General features: G+C 40.9%; 2 protein-coding genes across 5 annotated transcripts; one reads left to right on the forward strand and one right to left on the reverse strand.

Annotated features, from left to right (window-relative positions):
• The first annotated feature begins 222 nt into the window (after window positions 1-222).
• Window positions 223-11,023, forward strand: fkbp8 (FKBP prolyl isomerase 8). Of its 4 annotated transcripts, none has more exons than XM_022251079.2 (11): window positions 223-391; window positions 1,272-1,806; window positions 2,588-2,675; window positions 2,957-3,067; window positions 3,690-3,764; window positions 3,930-3,957; window positions 4,510-4,593; window positions 5,208-5,297; window positions 6,088-6,165; window positions 6,583-6,711; window positions 7,825-11,023. In XM_022251079.2, the coding sequence occupies exons 2-11, from the start codon at window positions 1,326-1,328 to the stop codon at window positions 7,915-7,917; spliced, it is 1,257 nt and encodes a 418-aa protein (XP_022106771.2). In that variant the 5' UTR covers window positions 223-391; window positions 1,272-1,325; the 3' UTR covers window positions 7,918-11,023. The 4 variants fall into 4 exon arrangements, with proteins under 4 accessions (XP_022106771.2, XP_086993123.1, XP_086993124.1 ...); XM_087136997.1 differs by having other exon boundaries at window positions 1,288-1,806; XM_087136998.1 differs by having other exon boundaries at window positions 1,302-1,806.
• LOC147798999 (arrestin domain-containing protein 1-like) lies at window positions 10,607-18,997 on the reverse strand. The gene is made up of 7 exons (XM_087136999.1): window positions 18,477-18,997; window positions 15,085-15,225; window positions 13,998-14,245; window positions 13,426-13,608; window positions 12,578-12,763; window positions 11,885-12,098; window positions 10,607-11,525 (listed from the first exon to the last, which is right to left on the reverse strand). Exons 1-7 carry the CDS (start codon window positions 18,607-18,609, stop codon window positions 11,473-11,475), a joined length of 1,158 nt encoding a protein of 385 aa, XP_086993125.1. The 5' UTR covers window positions 18,610-18,997; the 3' UTR covers window positions 10,607-11,472.
• Between the last annotated feature and the right edge of the window lie 201 nt (window positions 18,998-19,198).

Genomic DNA, 19,198 nt, shown 5'->3' on the forward strand with positions numbered 1-19,198 from the left:
ACATTAGCTTTACACACTATTGGCAGTGATTGCTCCAGTACCGTTCTTAAAGGGTTGTTGAAGATAATATTAGAAAAATATTGCATTTCTTGAACAATGGCATATAAGTGCACACTTTCATGACATTACAGACAATGAATTTGATGCAGCTGAGTAGTTGTTTCAAATGAGGTATGGCTGGTTTTTATTCAAGCAACCCTGTGAGGGCGCTATTAATATAGCCTTTGCTCCAAGATTAAGATTGCACTTTGCAGGTAAAGCGTCCTTTAATACTCAGTCGTTTTTTGCGAAATCTGGTGCGTTGATAGTCCTAGCCTGTACACTGTATCTTACTTTATACCTGCAACAGTATATCCCGTTTGAGGAGTTTGTTGGCAGTACTAAGAAGAAGGTACAAAACGGGATAGAGGGATTATTTTCTAATGTAAATTTGGGATCCAATATTTTCCTGCCTTTCTTGTCTGGGGTCAATTTCATAGAGCTGCTTAAGCACAAAATCTGATTAAGCGTGAAAAAACTTGCTTGACAGAGCAGGTTACCAGCCAAAATCCATGTGATGTATATTGGTTTGGAATGGTACTCACCTGTCTTTGATTAACATGACAATCACATAGATTTTGAGCTGCTAACCCTTGTTTTTTAAGCAAGTTTTTTTGTGCTTAAGCAAATTTTGTTCTTAAGCAGCTCTATGAAATTGGCCGCAGGCGTGTGATTTTTTTAACTAGGGGGGTCAGACGTCTGCCCCGTGGGAGCTGGGTGGAGGTCGGACCCCACAGTTCTGGGGGTAGTGATTTGTATGTAGGTCACTGTAGACAGCAAGCAGTTTGCAGCGTTTCTGTATTTGTGTTCTTTAAGTTTAATTTAATTTAGCCCAACATTAGCAGCAAGAGGTATCCGTAACGTACATGTACATGAGTAATTGTAGGCGGTAGCCCTTAGCTACATGTACCAAAAAATGGAAGAGGTAACAGGAAACATATTGGTTGCTACAGGAATACATGTACAGATACATGTACAGTGTACATGTACATGAAGTTCTTTTGGCCATGAAAAACAAGATAATAATTATCAAAAATAGTGAATGTCATGTGACTTGCTCTTGACCAATCAAGGTACAGAAATACAGAATCTGTTGTGAACGTTCACTTTTGGATGTCTATACAGTTTGTTCAAGTACAAGTTGTCCTGGGTACGGGTTGACCTGGGTTCAACTTGATATGGTGTCAGTTGTGGGAAAAAACTGTCCGGAATAAGAATTGTCCTTCTTCTAGGTTAACCTGATTCCAGGGAACTCTTGCTAGACTCCTGATTCAAGGTGTGCAGTGATGGATGCTGAGGAGATCAAGCCCCACCCTGAAGCTGGAGACCATGGAGGAGGAACGAATGAAGCAAAGAAGGCTGCAGTCGACGACACCAATCCAAAAGATGCCGTCATCAATGCATGTAATGGCTCTGTGGATCATGGTGCCGATGCTGAGGACGAAGGTGATGACAGTGACATGCCGCCACTGATCGACTCTTACTCAAGCGAGCCAATGTCCACCGCCGTCACAAATGGTGACAAAGCCCCAGACGAGGCCAGCCCAACCACCGAAACCAAGGACGGTGAACCCCCTGAGTGGATGGACGTTATAGGTAATGGTCAGCTGATGAAGAAAATCTTGAGGGAGGGCCAGGGAGCAGCTTCGCGACCACAGAGGGGCGAAATGGTCACCTTGAAGAGCAAGGGATTGTTGGAAGACGGGACAGAAGTGGATTGCCACGAAGCAATCAGCTTTGTACTTGGAGAAGGCGATGTTGTTAGTGGTGAGTTTCTCTTATTACAGAAGCTAGGGCTGTGCTGATTATTCAAATATTTGGATATTCCATCTGGTGATTGAATATCTGAATATTTATTTTCAAAATTGATTATTGAGAGTTGAAAATCATTAAGACAAAAAAGAAAGAGTTTAATTATTTTAGGTGCAAAATTGCATTATACATCACGTCAAGATACAACTTAAAGGCAACTGAATTCATGCGAGGAACAATGAGGCCAGAAATTACTCTTCAAAGTTTTTATTTTTTACATATTGAAAAATATGCTACTTGTGTTCTTTGCTTTTGTAGGAATTTGACATAACCGAATATTTGATTGATTGAAAGGTTGAGTATTCAAATATTCAAATTGAATCAGCCTTAACAGAAGCAAGAGTTTCCTGTCTAGCCCTTGAAGTTACTGTATAATCTCGGGCAAGTTTCAAAAATGCCCTAGACCTGCTTTTCCACAGAAAAGTCCAGTTTTTTCCAAAGCTGAATGGTCTTTATCTTCAATGAAAATACATTGTAAGAGGTGAGAGGGGATTTTTTGTGTATGGTGTTGAGTATACGTGTACATGTATGTATGTACATGTACGTAATCTGTTAGATAGGAAAGTAAAGCATGGGAATGTTGCTAGTTCTTCACAGAAATCGTTCAATGTTTAGGAGAAGTTCCTGGAGCAAATAAGAAAGAAAATAGCAGGAATCTAATAAAGTGGACACGATTCAGCTACTTTCAAAAGTCTCCTCAGTTTGTTTGATTGTCATTCTCGCATCTCTTTTCCAGCATGGGATCTGTGTTTATCGCTAATGGATCTGGGCGAAGTTTCCATCATCAAGACTAGTCCACGTTTTGCGTATGGTGAAACGGGCAGGTACGTTCGACCTTTTGTATTGGATTAATCAGTACATGTTCACCCTGTCATGAAGTGTTTTTTTATTTTGAGGCTGAAAAGTTTAAAAGTAGAGAGAGGACATCAGGTAGGGCAGAGTTGCAGGAGATTTGTTCAGTGTTTCTGGCCAAACTTGTGCCTTAATTACAGAAATGTTTGAGTGGGAATGCCGTCAACTGAATTAAAAAATGACTTGCTCCCATTGCCTTTGGACATTTCTGCACCAAGGTTCATTTTGTAATTGCCTCATCTGTGTCCTGCAGAGCTCCTGATGTACCTCCCAATGCAGAGGTCACCTATGAGTTGGAGCTGCTGAACGTACAGCCAGCACCAGACCTTGAGGAAATGACAGTTGAGGAAGTTTGTTCCACGGGGTAACGATCTTTGTCATCACTAATCGAGCTTTCAAATCTTGGCTTAACTTTGCACTTCAGGAAACCCAGAATTCCCCTTTGTGGGAATTCAAGTTCGGAGTATCCTCTCTTTTTGTCTGAATATTGCCCGATCATCTCCTTGTATCGGAATCTAGACTGTTCACGCATTCTCATTTCATTGTAGAGAAATGAAGTATACAAATGCATCTTATTGCTAATTCTAACTCAACAACGCATGACAGTAATGTTATTTTGTGACCCCCCAAAGCAGAAATATTCAATTTTTTTTAAACTGAACTCAGAAAACTAATTTGCTGCAGGAGCAGATTTGAGTCCATCCATTAGCATTTGACTTCCACCTTTACAGTGCCTCAAAACGTACAGTGTCCAGTGGTTTTGTCACGGTAGGAGAACTAAATCCTTTGTAAAGATTGAAAGCGTGAATCTCAGTCAAGTCAACTCGTTGTGGTAACTTCTGAGAAATGTTCTCATCCTTTCTGTGTTCAGTGCTGAACCTCAATAAGTAAAGCAGAGATCATACAATCTAACGCAAGGCTTCTAAATGTACAACTGATATAATTTTGTTGGTACTAACAACTGAGAATGTCTCTGTTTTCAACAGAGACAAGAAGAGAGAGAGAGGTAACGAACTTTTCTCCAGGAAGGACTACTCTGGTGCTATCAACTCGTACTCAAAGTAAGTGGTACCCTGCATGATGTCTACATTTGAGTCTTTCACTTGGCATTGGTTAGAATTGCTCTTTTGCAAATCAGTTGTTAGGAATGCTTGATTTTGGAAACTGATAGGTGAAAGTTTGCACTGCTATACATCAATTGATTTGTCTTTGATTTCGTTATCCAGGGCACTGAAACTGTTGGAAAAAGCAAAGGTGAGAGGAAGAAAGGGTTGATTCCTTGTTGCAGTTAGATAACAAAAGTACTTTACCAAAGGCCCATGCGGCTAAGCAGTCCTAACTTGAGAATTGCTTCACCAATACTTACTGCATGTTTATGATTACTATGTACAGTTTCTGTATGAATGACTTACTTACGGGAGCCAAGACAGGACACATCACATGATCACACTCACAGTACATTACCATTTTCTAGCAGAGTAAAGAAACTTCTGGCATGTTTGCATTGCACCTGATTATGGCTATACAGTGATAGTGCAGCTCACACATGTAAGGTGTGGTATTCAGTAGCGTTGACATACGTGTATTCGGCAACAAAATAAGACTGTTCATTGTATATTTACTGCAAGAGGCTGTCATCTATATTCATAGAGGAACCCATCGAAATAGTGAAGGTTGATGCAAAAATCCAAATATCTACAATACTAATAATTAAAAATGGAAGTGGTACATGTGACACACCGTAACTCTGCAAGAGCATCACTGAGGTTACGAATAGTATCTTGTCTTCAACGATGCCTAATGCAGGTTTCTGATGATAACGGATCAAAACAAGCTGTGATGGAGCTTAGGGTGAAATGCTACAACAACCTTGCAGCAGCCCAGCTGAAGGTGAGCCATGATGTGGTCAGTCACATGTACACCTGTACCAAAACCACTCAAACAAGATAAGTGGCTTCTTTGAACACACTGAGTAACTGATAATCAGGTTGTTTACCAGGGAGATTGGTGCCCCGCAGCCAAGCATTAATAAGCAGTAACTGTTACAAACCTTTCGAGGTACAGAAGAACTAAACTTGTCCAGGAGATTAACAGTGATTTTATCCTTCCTAATTAATCCCTTCACACTGGGATTCTTTTGACTGTGACTGCTGGGCTGTGGTATTCCCAGTACGCAAAGCTCTGTCCAGCAGCAGGCCCCATTGAACCAGCAGCTGCATGGTGAATAGACTGTATGTGTGGTATGCACTAATCCTCACACACAGCCATGGCTGTGGCCGTGGCCGTGGCCGGCTCCAGGTATGAAGGGGTTAATCCCAAACATTTTACATTTCACGTTTAGCCTGTTGTTGATCATCAGACTTGGCGCTTCTCCGTATTTGAAAGTACTTGTACATGTATGGTCTTGGTGCTGTGTGTCCCTGTGAGACAAATTGAAACACTTCATGAAAGATCCAAACTTTCCTGCCCAATGTTTTGTAAATATATACTTGTGTTAATTGTAGATCGATGCTTATGAAGCTGCTCTGAAGTCATGTAATAACGCTCTGGAGGCAGAACCTGAAAATGTCAAGGCGCTCTTTAGGAAAGGCAAAGTAAGTTAACAGGTGAACCGCCATAACCTCATGCCAGGATAAGGTTTGAAGATACATGTAAGTGCCTGAATAAGGCTACAAAATATGCATGACCAAGTGCCCGTAAGCAGTGTAAGTCACTTTATGGTTGTGCTGTGTGGCGACTTTCTTAGGGGAGTTGACTAGGATCTGAGGAGAATCGGTGAACTCAGCAATTAAGGCAGTTTTCTCTGCCCATTGTCAATTTGTTGAAATGTTGAGTGGAATCCTTGAGTCAAATTAACTGATTTCTTCACCAAGTCATGTTTTACTCTAACTTAGTGGATAAGGTATTATCCCTCTTTAGTTCCAAATACTTCTGTGACACATATTTACACGTTAGAGGACTGTTTCTACAGGATATTAAATGTTGACAAAAAGAACAATTCTTTGTGAAATGAGAGAAAGTTTGCAGTAACACCATGAGAACAATTCTGTTTTGAACGCATAGTTTTAAAAAGGCAGCGCAAAACAAGCCTCAAGGCTTGAGGCATCCAACATTAAAGAAGAATCTCTTTGTCTCTGAAGACCAACAGAGCTCACCGTTCGAAACGTTAAGTTAAACCTTCTGGCTCCAGCTCTTTCCAGAACCACAGACATGTACACTCACAATGGCCATCTGCTCACGTGGTGTTACCGTAGGCTATCTCGTATTGTTTCCGTCCTGCATTGCCTGAAGTCTGACAATCCTTTGTTGTTTCTTGTTATGCCAATTGTTAACCTTTTGATTTCTCTCTGTAATTTATTTCCTCATGACCTTTAATCCTAACAGGTCCTTGCAAGTCAGGGCGACTATGAGCAAGCAGTTAAGACAATGAAGGAAGCTCTGTCACGAGAACCGTCAAATAAAGTGAGTCATTTCATTGGCGTCTCCAAACTCACCAAAGAATCTCTGTTTTTGACGGTCCACTTTCTTTGTTTGAAATCTCTGAACAGTTTCATGGGATAGCTAGCATGATGGGTATTTATAGTGCTTCATCGCAGCTTGCGTACAACTCACTCCTGATTCACTGTGCATTTTATTTTACACGGTTAAATGATCACATATCCAGCTCAGCCAAAAGTTTATATCCAGATCAGGTGAACCTTCAGCCATACAGTTCAGAAACTCCATCCACCATTTTGAAAACATCCGTTGTGGTGAGAAAAAGGCCTCTATTTTGGGAAAAAAAATGGGAGGAGAAATAAATATTATTTTAAACTTGGGTGTAGAGTTAAGGACTGCCGAAATCTTATGGTGGCATTTGACATGGTTCTTGATTTGTAGGTCATCCATCATGAGCTGTCCCGACTGACAAACCGTGAGACCAAGGAACGTCACTCAGAGAAGCAGCTCTACCAGCGCATGGTGAGCGACATGGCCAGTGTCACTAAGATCACCCCAAGACGACGAATGGTAAGTCCCTCATCAGCTTGAGTGCCCAAAACTTTGGTATGCTGTGACATAGCCGCTCGTTCATGAAGTCAATGTGTCTTGTCAAAACCAGACATTTCATGGCTGAGCATGAATCGGAGAGGTGATCATAAAGCAACTTGGACCGATCATTTATACTTCAGTTTTTACATATTTGTGATCTGAGATATGTTCAAGATTTCTGCGTATGTCTCAGGCTGCAACTGGCTCAGAAGAATTCTTTGTTCCGTGTTTGATTGGCTGTTCAATCTCTGTTTTTGGCACCACACACAAAGGGAAGGAGCTTTTTTCCCACTCACAAGTTCACAAGGGGTAGAGGGCATTGTGAATCGCTGCTTTGGTCACTGAGTCTGTTTCATTTGCTGTGGTAGGATGGCCTACTACAATCATTTGCCAAAGTTTAGGACCACCCATACAAAATGCATTAACGTTAAGAAAAACCAAACTTACGTTTATTTCAATGTGTAACCTTAGTATCTTGGTTCAGCTATTTGACTACATTTCCATGATTTGAAATGTTAACAGTCTAATATTCAGTGTTCCCTCCTTTATTTCTGATTGCTTAGACTGGCTTTTTTTACCCAAGCTGCCTTACAAACAGAATGTCATACAAGACCTGCCTTTGCAACAAATTTCATTCAAACGGGTATATAGCACTACACTGATGTTATGCACCACTGTAGAAAGGTGTTAAGTAATCATTCATTGAGACAATGTAATGCAGTCCCAGTGACAGAAATAAATTCCAGATGGTCTTAAACTTTTGCAAATGACTGTAGTGAACACAGACTGGATATTGAGACTAAAGCTGCATCCAAATCGTGTGTCAGGGGCTACGTGTGGGTCCTCACCAACTGTTAATACATGGGCAATAGACATAGCCATAGCTCTAGAAGTCTATTTCAGACAAGCCCTAAGATTTGAGACCTGACCTGACTAATGTGAGGGCAGCCAACAGTCTTCCTTATTTGCTGAATTCCTCTTCGTGTTTCTTTGGAATGAAAGGGTTAGATGACTTTAAACAGCTGTCATGAACCGTCAAAGTTTCAGGTAATTGATGAGGATTTCTTTTTCTTTCTCTTCCTTTCTTGGTAGAATAAGTGGTTGTTCCTCGGACTGACGATTGGTGTAGTCATCTTGGCCGTCCTAGCTGCTCTTGCAACCCAACACTTCCAACCAGAGAGCTGATGAGACAAAGCTGGAGTCCATACTCGTTTCCAGTGATGCAGGTACCAAGAGAAGGCTCGGGGACAACTTTGTAGACCTGCTAAGTGCACAATCTGGAGGAGCACGGACAAGGCTGATTCTGAATCGTCTGGCTGGGGCTTGCTACAGCAAGTATCCATAGGAAGTGGCTATTAGCTCCCAGAAGCCCACACAATATTGCTAGCCACAGCCATACATATAACTTTCAGCTGTGGATGAAGTTTTGCCTAGCAAACCAGGCCACTGACCAAATTGTCACATTGGGTTTCTGCCTGATACTGTTTCACAGCTGATTGGTGAAATTTTGTTTCTGCTCTGCAACTCTATAAAGTTGACCCTGCATATAAGTCATAGACTTTATTCATGGGGTCGGCCACATTCAAATTGAAATCACTAAAGTTGGAATTTGAGAGTAGAAATGAAAGCAGTAAAGTGAACTTTCTTGGCAAATCAGGACCTTTCTACTATGATGAATAATTTCATATTCGTTATTAAGCATTCAATGGTTTAGGCCAGATTTTGAAAAAATATTGATGGGAGGTTTTGACAGGAAACCAGTCACAAAAATAGTCTGGTATCATCCAAATAAACAAATTACAGTACATGTATGTGAATCAGATTGTGGGAACAATATCAAAAATGGCATCCAAGTGAGTTAAATCTGTTGCCACCAGTAAATACTCATTCCATTGCTCCTTTGATACCCCTCGGGGCCACAATGCAGTCCTCAATCTACCCCCCCCTCCCGGGGCAACAATGTAGTCCTCAACCTATGCAAAAGTATGCATAGAAGTCATTTTACTGGTGTGTAGCAGCAGCGGGATAGCTGGGGAGGGGGTGGGACTGGGGGGGGACATCCCACAAAGGTCATAGCTCTCCTGCCCCATTACCCCACCACTGGACTTGTGAGAAGCAAACAGAGTGATAGTCCCACTTGCCCCCAAGAGTTAGAATCCTGGTTATGCTGATGGTTTGTAGCTGAGTGTGTCACAAGTGCCTTCAAATGCAGCTTAAGTCATTCAGTCTTAAGCCAAGTCACAGGCTCTTCAAACCTGGGACATAAGCATTTTCTTTGGCATCATATGCCCTCTTGCTAGCTCACGTGTAAGGAATTTTAACTGGACGTGTAAAGGGACTTGTGATGGGCACAACTACAGCACATTAGTTGGGCTAGTTTTACGTAGAAACTTCAGAGTCTTTTCTGAGCGTGCAAGGTAACCTGTGTTGTACCTGCACTACCACAGTACCCATCTTAGTTTGGTTCCAATCAAACACTTTCCCCTACACCATACCAAAAATTTACATTTTTAATTTTAAAGAATTTTCTGATTTTGGATCAGTGTTTGGACTAAACTCTCTGAGGTTTTTCTGTTCCTGCTGGCTTTTGATTTTTTTTTGCCATGATCACAATACTTTCAGATATCAAATGAGAATGTGGACTTAACTGGCTTGGGTGGTTTGAATTCTATAATTTAATGTAGTTTCTGAAATCTTGATGCCAAGAACGACTGAAACATTTACATAGGTTGCTTTTATTACAGAATTTGTCTCTTTCACATTGAAGGTGCTTTTGATACGAAAAAAAAAAACATTGATGGCATGAAGTCTGTCCTTGATCTTCAAGACTTATGAATACATCTACTCGGTGTTTATTGGCATGAGGTAGATGCACAGTTGTATGTGAACCAGGAACTGGCAGCATTAAGTCTGAGGGACAACCATTTCTCAATTACTGGTCGATTTTCCCTGGTAACGTGTGCACAGAATGTGCCCAGACTACCAGGCAAAATTACCAGCGGTTGACAGAGCTTTGTTGTTCAAACTTAAACATTTTGTGGGCCGTGAGACCAGTAAGGCTCTTGAGGCCTGAAAAAAAGGTCATGAAAAGTCTCCTTGTTTTAATTTCCAGGTAGTTAGAAGTCTTCAAAATTGTTTTTTTGTACTGGCAAAAGTCCTGGAAACGTTTTGAAATCCTATGAGGACTACTTATTTCAGCATTTGCATAATCGTAATACATTTATAGTGTTAGAAAATGGAGTTTTCTATATGACAAAAACATTAAATTTTGCCCATACAAGTATTTTGATTTATGTGTATTCTGCTTTTTTAATTCTACAATCGTTTTAAAATGTCAGCGACCCAAATTCACGTAGTACATGTATTTTCATATGATTGATCCAAGATCATAGAACTCAGTCCCTACGTCTGTACGGGTCGTGCAGATTTGTTTAAATGCTCTTGGATGTGTGATTGGACTTCGGCTTTGTCAGGATGGTTGTGAGCGCATTTCGTTGCAGACATTTGTCAGTAAAAAGAGAAAGACTTAATTGTTTGTAGGAATTTCATTTCGATAGAAATAGAGAAATTAGGTTAACTGATATTTGGGATGTTTTGATTTTGTTATACGTTTTGCAGGGAGTGGTTAAAAAACACCTGGTGCATTATGATACAATGCATGCGCATTGATGTTTGGTTTAAGCCTTAAACTGTGTACTATCAACTAAAGTCCCTTGTCTTGATATTTCTGATTTTCTTGGTACGTTTTGTGTAATTTTTTTAATTTTGTATTAGGCCGCAAAGATCTCTCCAATCTTGAGATGTCGACACGAATTAGCGTTTCTTTATGAGGACGCTGATCGTTTGTGCCTTTAAATACGAAACAAATCTGCGATTATTCCATTAGCAAACTAAGTATGCATTTTAATTAACTCTGATGTTTTTTATACTTAGCGATATACATGTTCTATTGCCACATTTATGTTTTTCCAGTCAGCACTATGCAAACCTTGATTTCGACAGCGCATTTAATTATTACTCGGCCCAATTGCGATAAATTCATTTGTAATCCGATTAAAGTAATGTGCAATAAACAAGAGCAGTGAAATGTATTACATGTAGGAATATGAAATTGTAATATTTGGAAATGTGGAAGGGAAGTGTGACACTAACGACATTTTTGAAATGGATATTTTACAATCGGTGCAACTGCCGACATCTGTACGGTAAGACGTTTTAGAAGTAGCTCATTTCAAATTATCCAAATGTAATGAACTGTTGAGTACTGAATAAATATGTATTTTGATCTTTAGCCCCCTCTGCTTTGTTGTTGCGTCGATTGTTTTTGTATTTTTGTAATCACCTGTGGGGAGATCGATCCCACAATGGAAGTAATTCTTTCATCGAAAGGGTGGGCTCAGTCTGTAGGCTTTCGTCAACTTTGCAGAAGATTTTGTAATCGTGGAATAGGGGGTTGGGGGACCAGTTCACTTCCATTTCTTCCAAAAGCGCGTTAAAAACCTTCAAATTCAGCCTCAGAAAAGCCGCAAAAGGTAACATACAGAAATGTCCAAACTTTTTGGCCCCAAAACAACTTGGACTACCCCCTCCCCAATTTTCGTTCTTGATCCGCCCTCATAACCCCATTGCTGAAACCCGGCGAATATTGGTGCTGAAAAGGGGCTTATTTCACTTTGCATGATTTCTCAAGAAAAGCCCAGACATTAACAGCGGTCTTCCGATGCGTTTGGTTGGTTCTCATCACCTGATGATATGGCGACCGGGTGGGGCGCCATCCAAATCGTAGTCTTGAGCTGCGATAAAGCGAATCAAAGGAAACCCATGTCTGAAAACTGTTCCAATTCATAGACTCACCGTTGGAATTAAATATACTCTGATCAGAATTCATGCACTGATGATGGTGGATCGAGCAGAATGAAATCGATGTATTAGATTATTTTAACAAAGCAACTCATGAGCACTCAATATTTAACCCATCAGCATTCTCATTAAAAGCCTCTGACAATAGTACAATGATGGATGGACCTTGGAAACAGTCTAGCCTTATTATTGTGTCGTCCCTAAATTCTGACCATGTACCGATAGCCCTGACATAGGAAAGCTATACAAATGGAGCTGACAAGGCAGAGTGCGATGCACCAGGGTGACTCACGCGAGGATTTGAGAAGTCTATCACATTCGCCCGTCTCCGATTCTTCAGATGAGTAGTTGCTGTCTTGCGTGATCTGTGCAGGGACACTGGCTGGCCGAAGGGCCATGACGTCCGCTGGTACCGAGGACTCAGCAGCGAGTACCGGGGCCTCGCCTCGCACAGGCATGGTACCAATGATCACTGGAATTGCCTTGGTAAACTTACAGCCAATGCACTGAAAGTGGTCATGGGGAACGAGACAAAGAGTGAGGGATGGTGTCTGCACTGTCTTTCTCAAAAGACTTCTATCAGGCCCGACAACTTTTTAGCGCTGGTCTACTTTGAAGAATTCCATAATGAGAAGACAAATGTCTAATCAAACATCTTAATTTACACAAGGCTTAACTTCTGTATTATTCACCATGTATTTTATCTGTTCTTAATTTGGATCCACTATTTTGGCGATGAAAAATATAAGGCGTCATATACGATTGGCAAATTGTCTTTACTCTCTGTGGAAAATTGTATACCCAACTATAGTGCGCGCACTAGATTGAATTTTGGTTTTGTTTTGATTTTTTCTTCATGAAAAAATCAATATCACGTGATGACATTGCGCTATTTTGAAGAAGGCCGCTTTGTCTCAAGGTTCTTTCAAAGGCATCTTTAGTACTGACTTGCACGAACATTATGAAAATCGCTCACGATTTGTACCTTTACGTAATACTCAACATCGATCAGATCACAACCAGGAAGACCAGAGGGCGGACTGATGAGGGTATGTAATGGCCCCACGGTGAAATCGGTTACCCAGCCCCTGGGACACGAGACCGATTTACTCGCCCGGCTTAGGTTGTACTCCTTGGTGCGAGTGTGCCTTCCACAGTGGAAACTGATTCGCTAAGGGGAAGAGACAAGAGCGTGCATAGTAATACCGGCAATCATTACAGTAAGGTCGAGTATAATAACCGTGAATCACTGGACCAACTAGAACTGCTCTTTACAAGATATTAAATTGAAGACAATGGTGGGATTAATATTAGAATTGTAGACACCTAACAATTTGCAGGGAAAAATAGATGGGGGTGTCTAAAATACGTACTTAAAGCAACGGTATTTATCTTCTGTTCGAAAATCTGAGATGGGCATAAAAGAGTGTGGTAACTTACCCTTTGAACTACTGAACTTAGCCCATGACAAGATACGCTAAAAGATACAGGATAGTTCGTATTTTAAAAACCCTCTAGCTTTTTTTTAAATGGAAATTTGATCGTCTTTAGATGAGCATAGCGTTAATTTCCAAGCGCTGAACCGGGAACCTTGAACTCAATATGCATGCAGCTAGTGTAGACGGTGCCTGCAGCTAGTGAAAAACTACTTTGATATCCTTAATTGCATGTTTACAAACAACAAGAGAAAGTGTAGCCAACTGGCAAGGACAATGTTTACAAACAGTTTCAGGCTCTGGCTTCAGGACACCTGTTATACTTTGCAACAAGTGCATAAAAAGTTGCAAACCCTGTGATTCATGGAATGTCTTATGGGAACCTCACTCAATTTACTTGGACAAGTGTTGTGTCAAAGTATATCTCTTCCTCGCCGTCACGGTTGTCAATCTGTCCGATGACGTAGATGGCGTCATTGCTGAAGTAACCGCGCCTGGGCACACCGATAGTGATGACCCTCTCGACCATGGTCCCGCATCCACAACAGCCGTACTGAGTAACTTTAGTCTTCACGGAGTTCTGTCAAACAGCAATCGAATTTTAAAAAAATTCTAGCTCGGACAGTTCTAGGAATCCCCGATCTGGCTAAAATTTATTACAATTGTAATAGCGTTCTGTTCTTTGACCATTAACTATTTAAAAGTCTTGAAGAGTAGAGGTGTCAAAATAATGATAGTAACTTTCCATGTGTGTCTTTTCTGCATTTTGTCTTTTAAAATCACACAAACAATTCTTCAGCATCAACCACAATAGTTTCAGAAATCACATTCTAAAATGTTTGTTCAATGGACGGGTTCCGCCCACACTGATTCATAGGAACAACGGCTTAATTTCCCGCACCACGGTTTCGATTACGATGGCGCCCTCCTTGGCACGGCTAACGGTTCAACAGGGGTCAACAGACAAACCTGGATGCCCGGAATGATGCTGAGATCCACCGCGGGTCCCATCATGCTGAACGGCCTCACCGTCTTGGTCTCCGTGTTGATGTGCATCCGTCTGACCGACAGCGTGGCTTTGGCGGTGTACCGAATGTACCCGTAGATACCCTGGAAGGACTTCGGTTGTAGGGGATCGTCTGGAACTGGCAACTCAAAGGGATAGTTGTTCGTTCCTGGGGGTATGCTCAGGTTGTCAATGTCGCGGTCAAACTTTCCTGGAACGGAGCAAAATGTGCCGTGTATGGGCTCATCAAGGGTGTGGCGCTTGGGAAACCCCTCCCAGAGAACAAATATCCTTCTGCTTGTCTCACTGTAGTCCTACATTATTGAGAAATGCCTCAAAAAAAAAAAAAAAACAAAATCAGTGGTCAAAATGCCAATCTGCGCTAATAACATGGTCTCGGGAAGGGGTGGGAAACTGGAATTTGTTTCCATATAGGGCTGTCCACTTTTCCATCCGTAAAATAACCCTCATTCCCACATAAAGGTGGAAAGGTACTTTCTCTGGATTACTGACACTCAATGTTCATCGCTGGATACGCTACCTGTACCAAAGTCCTTGTTTCCTAAGTCTTATTTTTTGTCGCTTTGGAAAAGTTCAATTTTTTTAAATCGATTACCTTCCCATCATTGTTTGCAATGGTGATCATTCAGTAGTACTGTATATTTAAAGAGTATAGTTAGGGCAGTTTTTATTTCAATAGTTTTAATTTTGTTTTAATTTTTGGGCGATTACTACTTTTACGGTTTCCGATGTTTGTGAGTAAATGTACGTCTAACCATTGGAAAAATGAATATTCGTGTCAACTTAGTTTGTTCAGAATCAAATGTTGTATAGGTCCAATCCTAATGACGTCATAATTCTACCAAAATTCTTGGGTGGCGCCATTTTGGGAGTAAAAAATCAGGAGGTTCGCCTGCACTATTTGCCGACTGGGCCTGACTATGGTAGGACTAATGGACCAATGAACCAATTTGGATAGCTAAGAACCTTTAATTAAAGGTTCCTTTATACTGATGCAAGCCAGCCGATATACCACGAGCTTTAACCTACCTGTGCCAAACAACACAACAGTCTTCTTCAAATAATCCTCTCGTTGCACATGGTACTTCGTTTCTGTCGCACCAGACGTGCTGTTGTAACTGGTATTCGTCCATTCAGTTTTGGCCACGCCCTTGAACTTTATCCACACCCCTGCAATGAGTAAACACCGCCCTTAAGTTTTTTCCCTCGGGAAATATACTGATTACAATTACCTCACTTGCCAGGTCGTGATCAATGTTCATGAGCACTTGTAAGTGTGATGCTATCGTAGGACGAAAGCCTTAATGTAACATTGATCTATACACGTACATATTTTTTTCGCTGGATTAAATTTTCTCTTCTTTGCTGATCCATTGTTGTTTACATGCGCTGCAATAACCAACGTCAATCCCTGTCTCAGAGATGTTTTCGGTGTGTAACGTTTGAGTTCCAAAGCAGAAAAACCTATGCACCTAATCGTAGATAACGCCACAGCAACAGCGCCCTCCTTTGTCCAATTTGTCCTGTTAGGCATGGATAATATTTTTGTGTTTCTGAGAAATGAAACAGTTTTCAAACTGTGCAGTAGAGTTATTCAGTTGCTTAAAAAATGTGTCTCAGAAAAATTCATCGCAGTTACACTTGAAACAAAGAGATTATTATCAGCCAGTGTCTTAATCAAATAGATGCTTTTTAAATTATGTAACTCTTCCAAGGAGATACCATTAATTGCATGTGAAGAGAACAATACCTCTTTTGAGGCGAATAAGTTTTCCAAACTGCTGTTTTTGACAACTTTAATATATTTACGAAGAACCAAGAGGTCATGTAAATTGCTATTGATAATTTAAAAGCGCATTCAGATTCATGTAAAGATTAAGACTAAGATCTTGGTATATTTATATTTCAAATGAAAAGTAAAAGTCCCTCTTGAACCGACTCCGGATTCAATCTTCGGCTGTCATTTGACGTAAGCCAAAATTGTTTTTTTTCTAAATGACCTCGCCCCCCACCATGGTGTGTTATTCACAAAATACTATACTATGAAAGGGTGCAGACATGTAGACGGGTGTCAAGACGGTGTCCAAGGAAGTTTTCCCAACGCTTGCTGTCTGCCAGTAGCTATGAGAGACATTAATTTCACTCCGTCAAATACCAGTAACAGTACCTTAGCCGACCAGGTAAGCTCTTCTGCTGGGACTGTCCGCGAAGTCCAGGTGAGCGCCTTAGTACAAGCTCCCGACGTATGGCCGACTCGGCGGCCAGGGCTTAGGGCCTGTCTCGTTTCCTCCCTTGCATAGTCGCTCGAACCCTTTTGGGGGTTAAATGGATGGGCAGGGAGGAAAAGCTGGGGGGCTGGGAACCCTGAGACCCTTTATCCCATACGGAAGCTGGTAACTGCGATTCCTTGCGAATTTCAGGAGTCCGTGCACCTGAATGCTTAGTCAACACCGCATAAACTTTTGTTATTTTCCCCAAATCACTTTTTTTTTCATTTCCCTGGGTGCAGAACCAACAAGGAGTTTTCTAGGTTTAAATACAATGGGTTAAGGGACTGATGCTGATTTATTTTTGTTTATAATCTCAATTATCTAGATTTTGGACAGCAATAAGATCGATCCCAACTGTGTTTGGGTCCATTTCTTCTAAGTGATCTCAACATAAAAGCCGTGGCGTATCTAGTGAATTGATAGTGAGACAGTACCAGATCTAGGAGTTGCGCAGTCGGGCGGCATTTGTCTCTTTATTGATGAAAATACATTTTCATTTGTCCTAATTACAATGTTTTCAACAGCAGAGTAATATGACATTTTCAAAAAGAAATTCTCACAAAATATGTCCCACTTGTATGTTGCATTAATCTTCTCAGGTCCCCGTCCGCCTAAATGCGTTGCAACTACCGTTTTTTTTCTTGTGAATGGTTGATCCATCACTGCATGACCAGACAAGTCTGCCCCCGAAAAAGTACAAGTACGAAAATAATGAATCAAACTGACAACAAACAAACATTCCTTAGCTGAATTTGAACAACACAAAATGACACCGGGAATCCAGTGGATGTCAAATCACTAAAGAGTTTGGTTTTACCCTTTCTCGCTGCAAAAACTGTGCACCCCTCTGTATCACGGCACATAGCTGATTCAGCCTTTTCTGTACGGTATTTAAACCTACATTGCATTTAAGTTTGATCTGAATGAAACTTAATGATATCATTGTCATATATTTAATCTATGCCTCATTGGACATGAGTTTAATATCGGTACTCGAGTTAGAAAATGGCATGGCAAAAAGTTATTCATTACTTAGTCATTGTGTTCCTTTTCGAGGTAAAATAGAATATTGCTAAAATGTACCGGCCCGTGCCGTTTCTCAAATCGATTACACGAACTGACCATTCCATATTTCACTGGTCGCTGTACATGAAAGCGGCCTGATGCAACCTAACAACACCGCCTTTGAAGTGGCCGTAAAATCGCTAGAGAACTTTGTTGAAAACAAAGCAAAAAGTCATTTCACCTACCAAACCCAAGTTACTAATTCGTATTTCTACCCATAATCAGGGGACGTCCTTGGACACAGTCACGAACAAAAGCCCTAGAATAGTATTGTCAAAACATGTACTGTTTTCATTGATTTGGAAATGTGGCCTTGAATGCATTTTGTGACCCCAGGAAACTGCCAAAAATAGCAACAATATCGCATATACAGAGCTCCCTCAGACGATAAATTTGCTCATGAGAGGATAAGATAATGGCCTTCAGTGTGGTTGAGGGGTGTACCACAACGAAATATTGAGGCTGTGGTCAGTAGCTATCCCAACCAAATCTCGAAACATTGTCCGGACCTCTCTCCCCATCTGCGGTCAATGTTGTGTCTCATGGGTCGACCTATACGACCTAAGGAGGGTGTGGCTATTGACACGAGGCCCAACAATTTTGGCCAGGATTGTTAGTAGGCAGCTGCAGCCAATTATTTTTATTTTCATGGACATTTAGCCCTTGTTATGCTAAAGTCACAATAATTGGCATTGGGAAATCTTAAAATAAATGGTGGATCAATTTCAGAAGGCCTGATAATCAGAGAAATTTTCTGACTAAAAGTCCGTGTGAAACATAACAATATACACACAAGGTCGATATTATTTTGAACGACTTCGAGAAATGTTTTGAATTGGGATGCCTTTATGACACATCCCTTCAGAATAACCATAGTTTAAACATTCAGTTACTCTAAACACTTATACAATTGCTGATGGCAGATGTATCCATACTATACGTAATCACATTAACAAGTCTGGCATGGCATATTTTACGGCCGTTGCATCAGTGGAAGCATTTTGATAACAACGAATTCCACAGTTCTCAAGAATGATCACTAGACCTATTCCAAAAGTCTTGTCGTTAGTTGCGACTGGTACATACCTTTCACTCTTTGCAAGCCGCCATCCTGGTCCCCTTCCACTTCGACGACCACCGCTCCCTTTATGACGTCACCTTGAGAAAATTCATCTTTGCCGTTATCAAAAACTATCTGCATTTGCTTCAGAACCCCCATGTTTTAAAGCTTTTCCCCCACAACATGCAAACTTTTGCAATGGCCAACTTGGTTGTTTACAGTGTAAGGCAGAGCAGTGTACTTTGACTTGACCTTGTTTTGCGTGGTATGATGTTTCGTTTTGGGGTTGATAAAAAGATGTGCTAAAGGTTAAGTGAGTTCCAAGCAATCACGGCTGATGATGTTTTGCCCTGTGGTGACCTTATGTTAATGTGCACAGTTTATCAAGTTCTATTTCATAAATTTGTGAACTTTGTAATTTTATCTCGACGTATGTGCAAATGAAACGGATTCACAATGGCGGGGTGACTTGTCAACCTCAGACAAGAAATATTTGGGATCTGTTACTTTAGAAAATGCTGCCTTTCTCATTTTGTTTCCTAACAAGGCAACAAATTGAAGCAATTTTCAGCATGATTCGCATTTCAACTGTGTTTATTTGTATTCAATCAAAATGACAGGTCAGTGTTCAAGCTTGCCAAGAAAAAAATTCAAAGAATCAGATTCACCTTCGCAAAACCATTAAATGCTTCTGTAAGTGAAACGTTGTCCTAAAAGGTTGTTTTAAGGCTATAAAATGCAACTTTAA

This window comes from Acanthaster planci, linkage group LG05 (assembly GCF_054643075.1).
Source record: "Acanthaster planci isolate LZ-2023a linkage group LG05, COTS_SCS, whole genome shotgun sequence".
NCBI classification, from domain to species: domain Eukaryota; kingdom Metazoa; phylum Echinodermata; class Asteroidea; order Valvatida; family Acanthasteridae; genus Acanthaster; species Acanthaster planci.

Bases quoted from the DNA above. Each gene is read 5' to 3' on its own strand.
- fkbp8 (XM_022251079.2), top strand. From the start codon at position 1,326: ATGGATGCTGAGGAGATCAAGCCCCACCCTGAAGCTGGAGACCATGGA. The intron at 2,676-2,956 runs GTACGTTCGACC...TGTGTCCTGCAG, and splicing joins GCGTATGGTGAAACGGGCAG to AGCTCCTGATGTACCTCCCA. The intron at 3,068-3,689 runs GTAACGATCTTT...TGTTTTCAACAG, and splicing joins GAGGAAGTTTGTTCCACGGG to AGACAAGAAGAGAGAGAGAG.
- LOC147798999 (XM_087136999.1), bottom strand. From the start codon at position 18,609: ATGGGGGTTCTGAAGCAAATGCAGATAGTTTTTGATAACGGCAAAGAT. The intron at 15,226-18,476 runs GTATGTACCAGT...TACTCATTGCAG, and splicing joins CGGCTTGCAAAGAGTGAAAG to GGGTGTGGATAAAGTTCAAG. The intron at 13,609-13,997 runs GTTTGTCTGTTG...GCTGTTTGACAG, and splicing joins GCATCATTCCGGGCATCCAG to AACTCCGTGAAGACTAAAGT.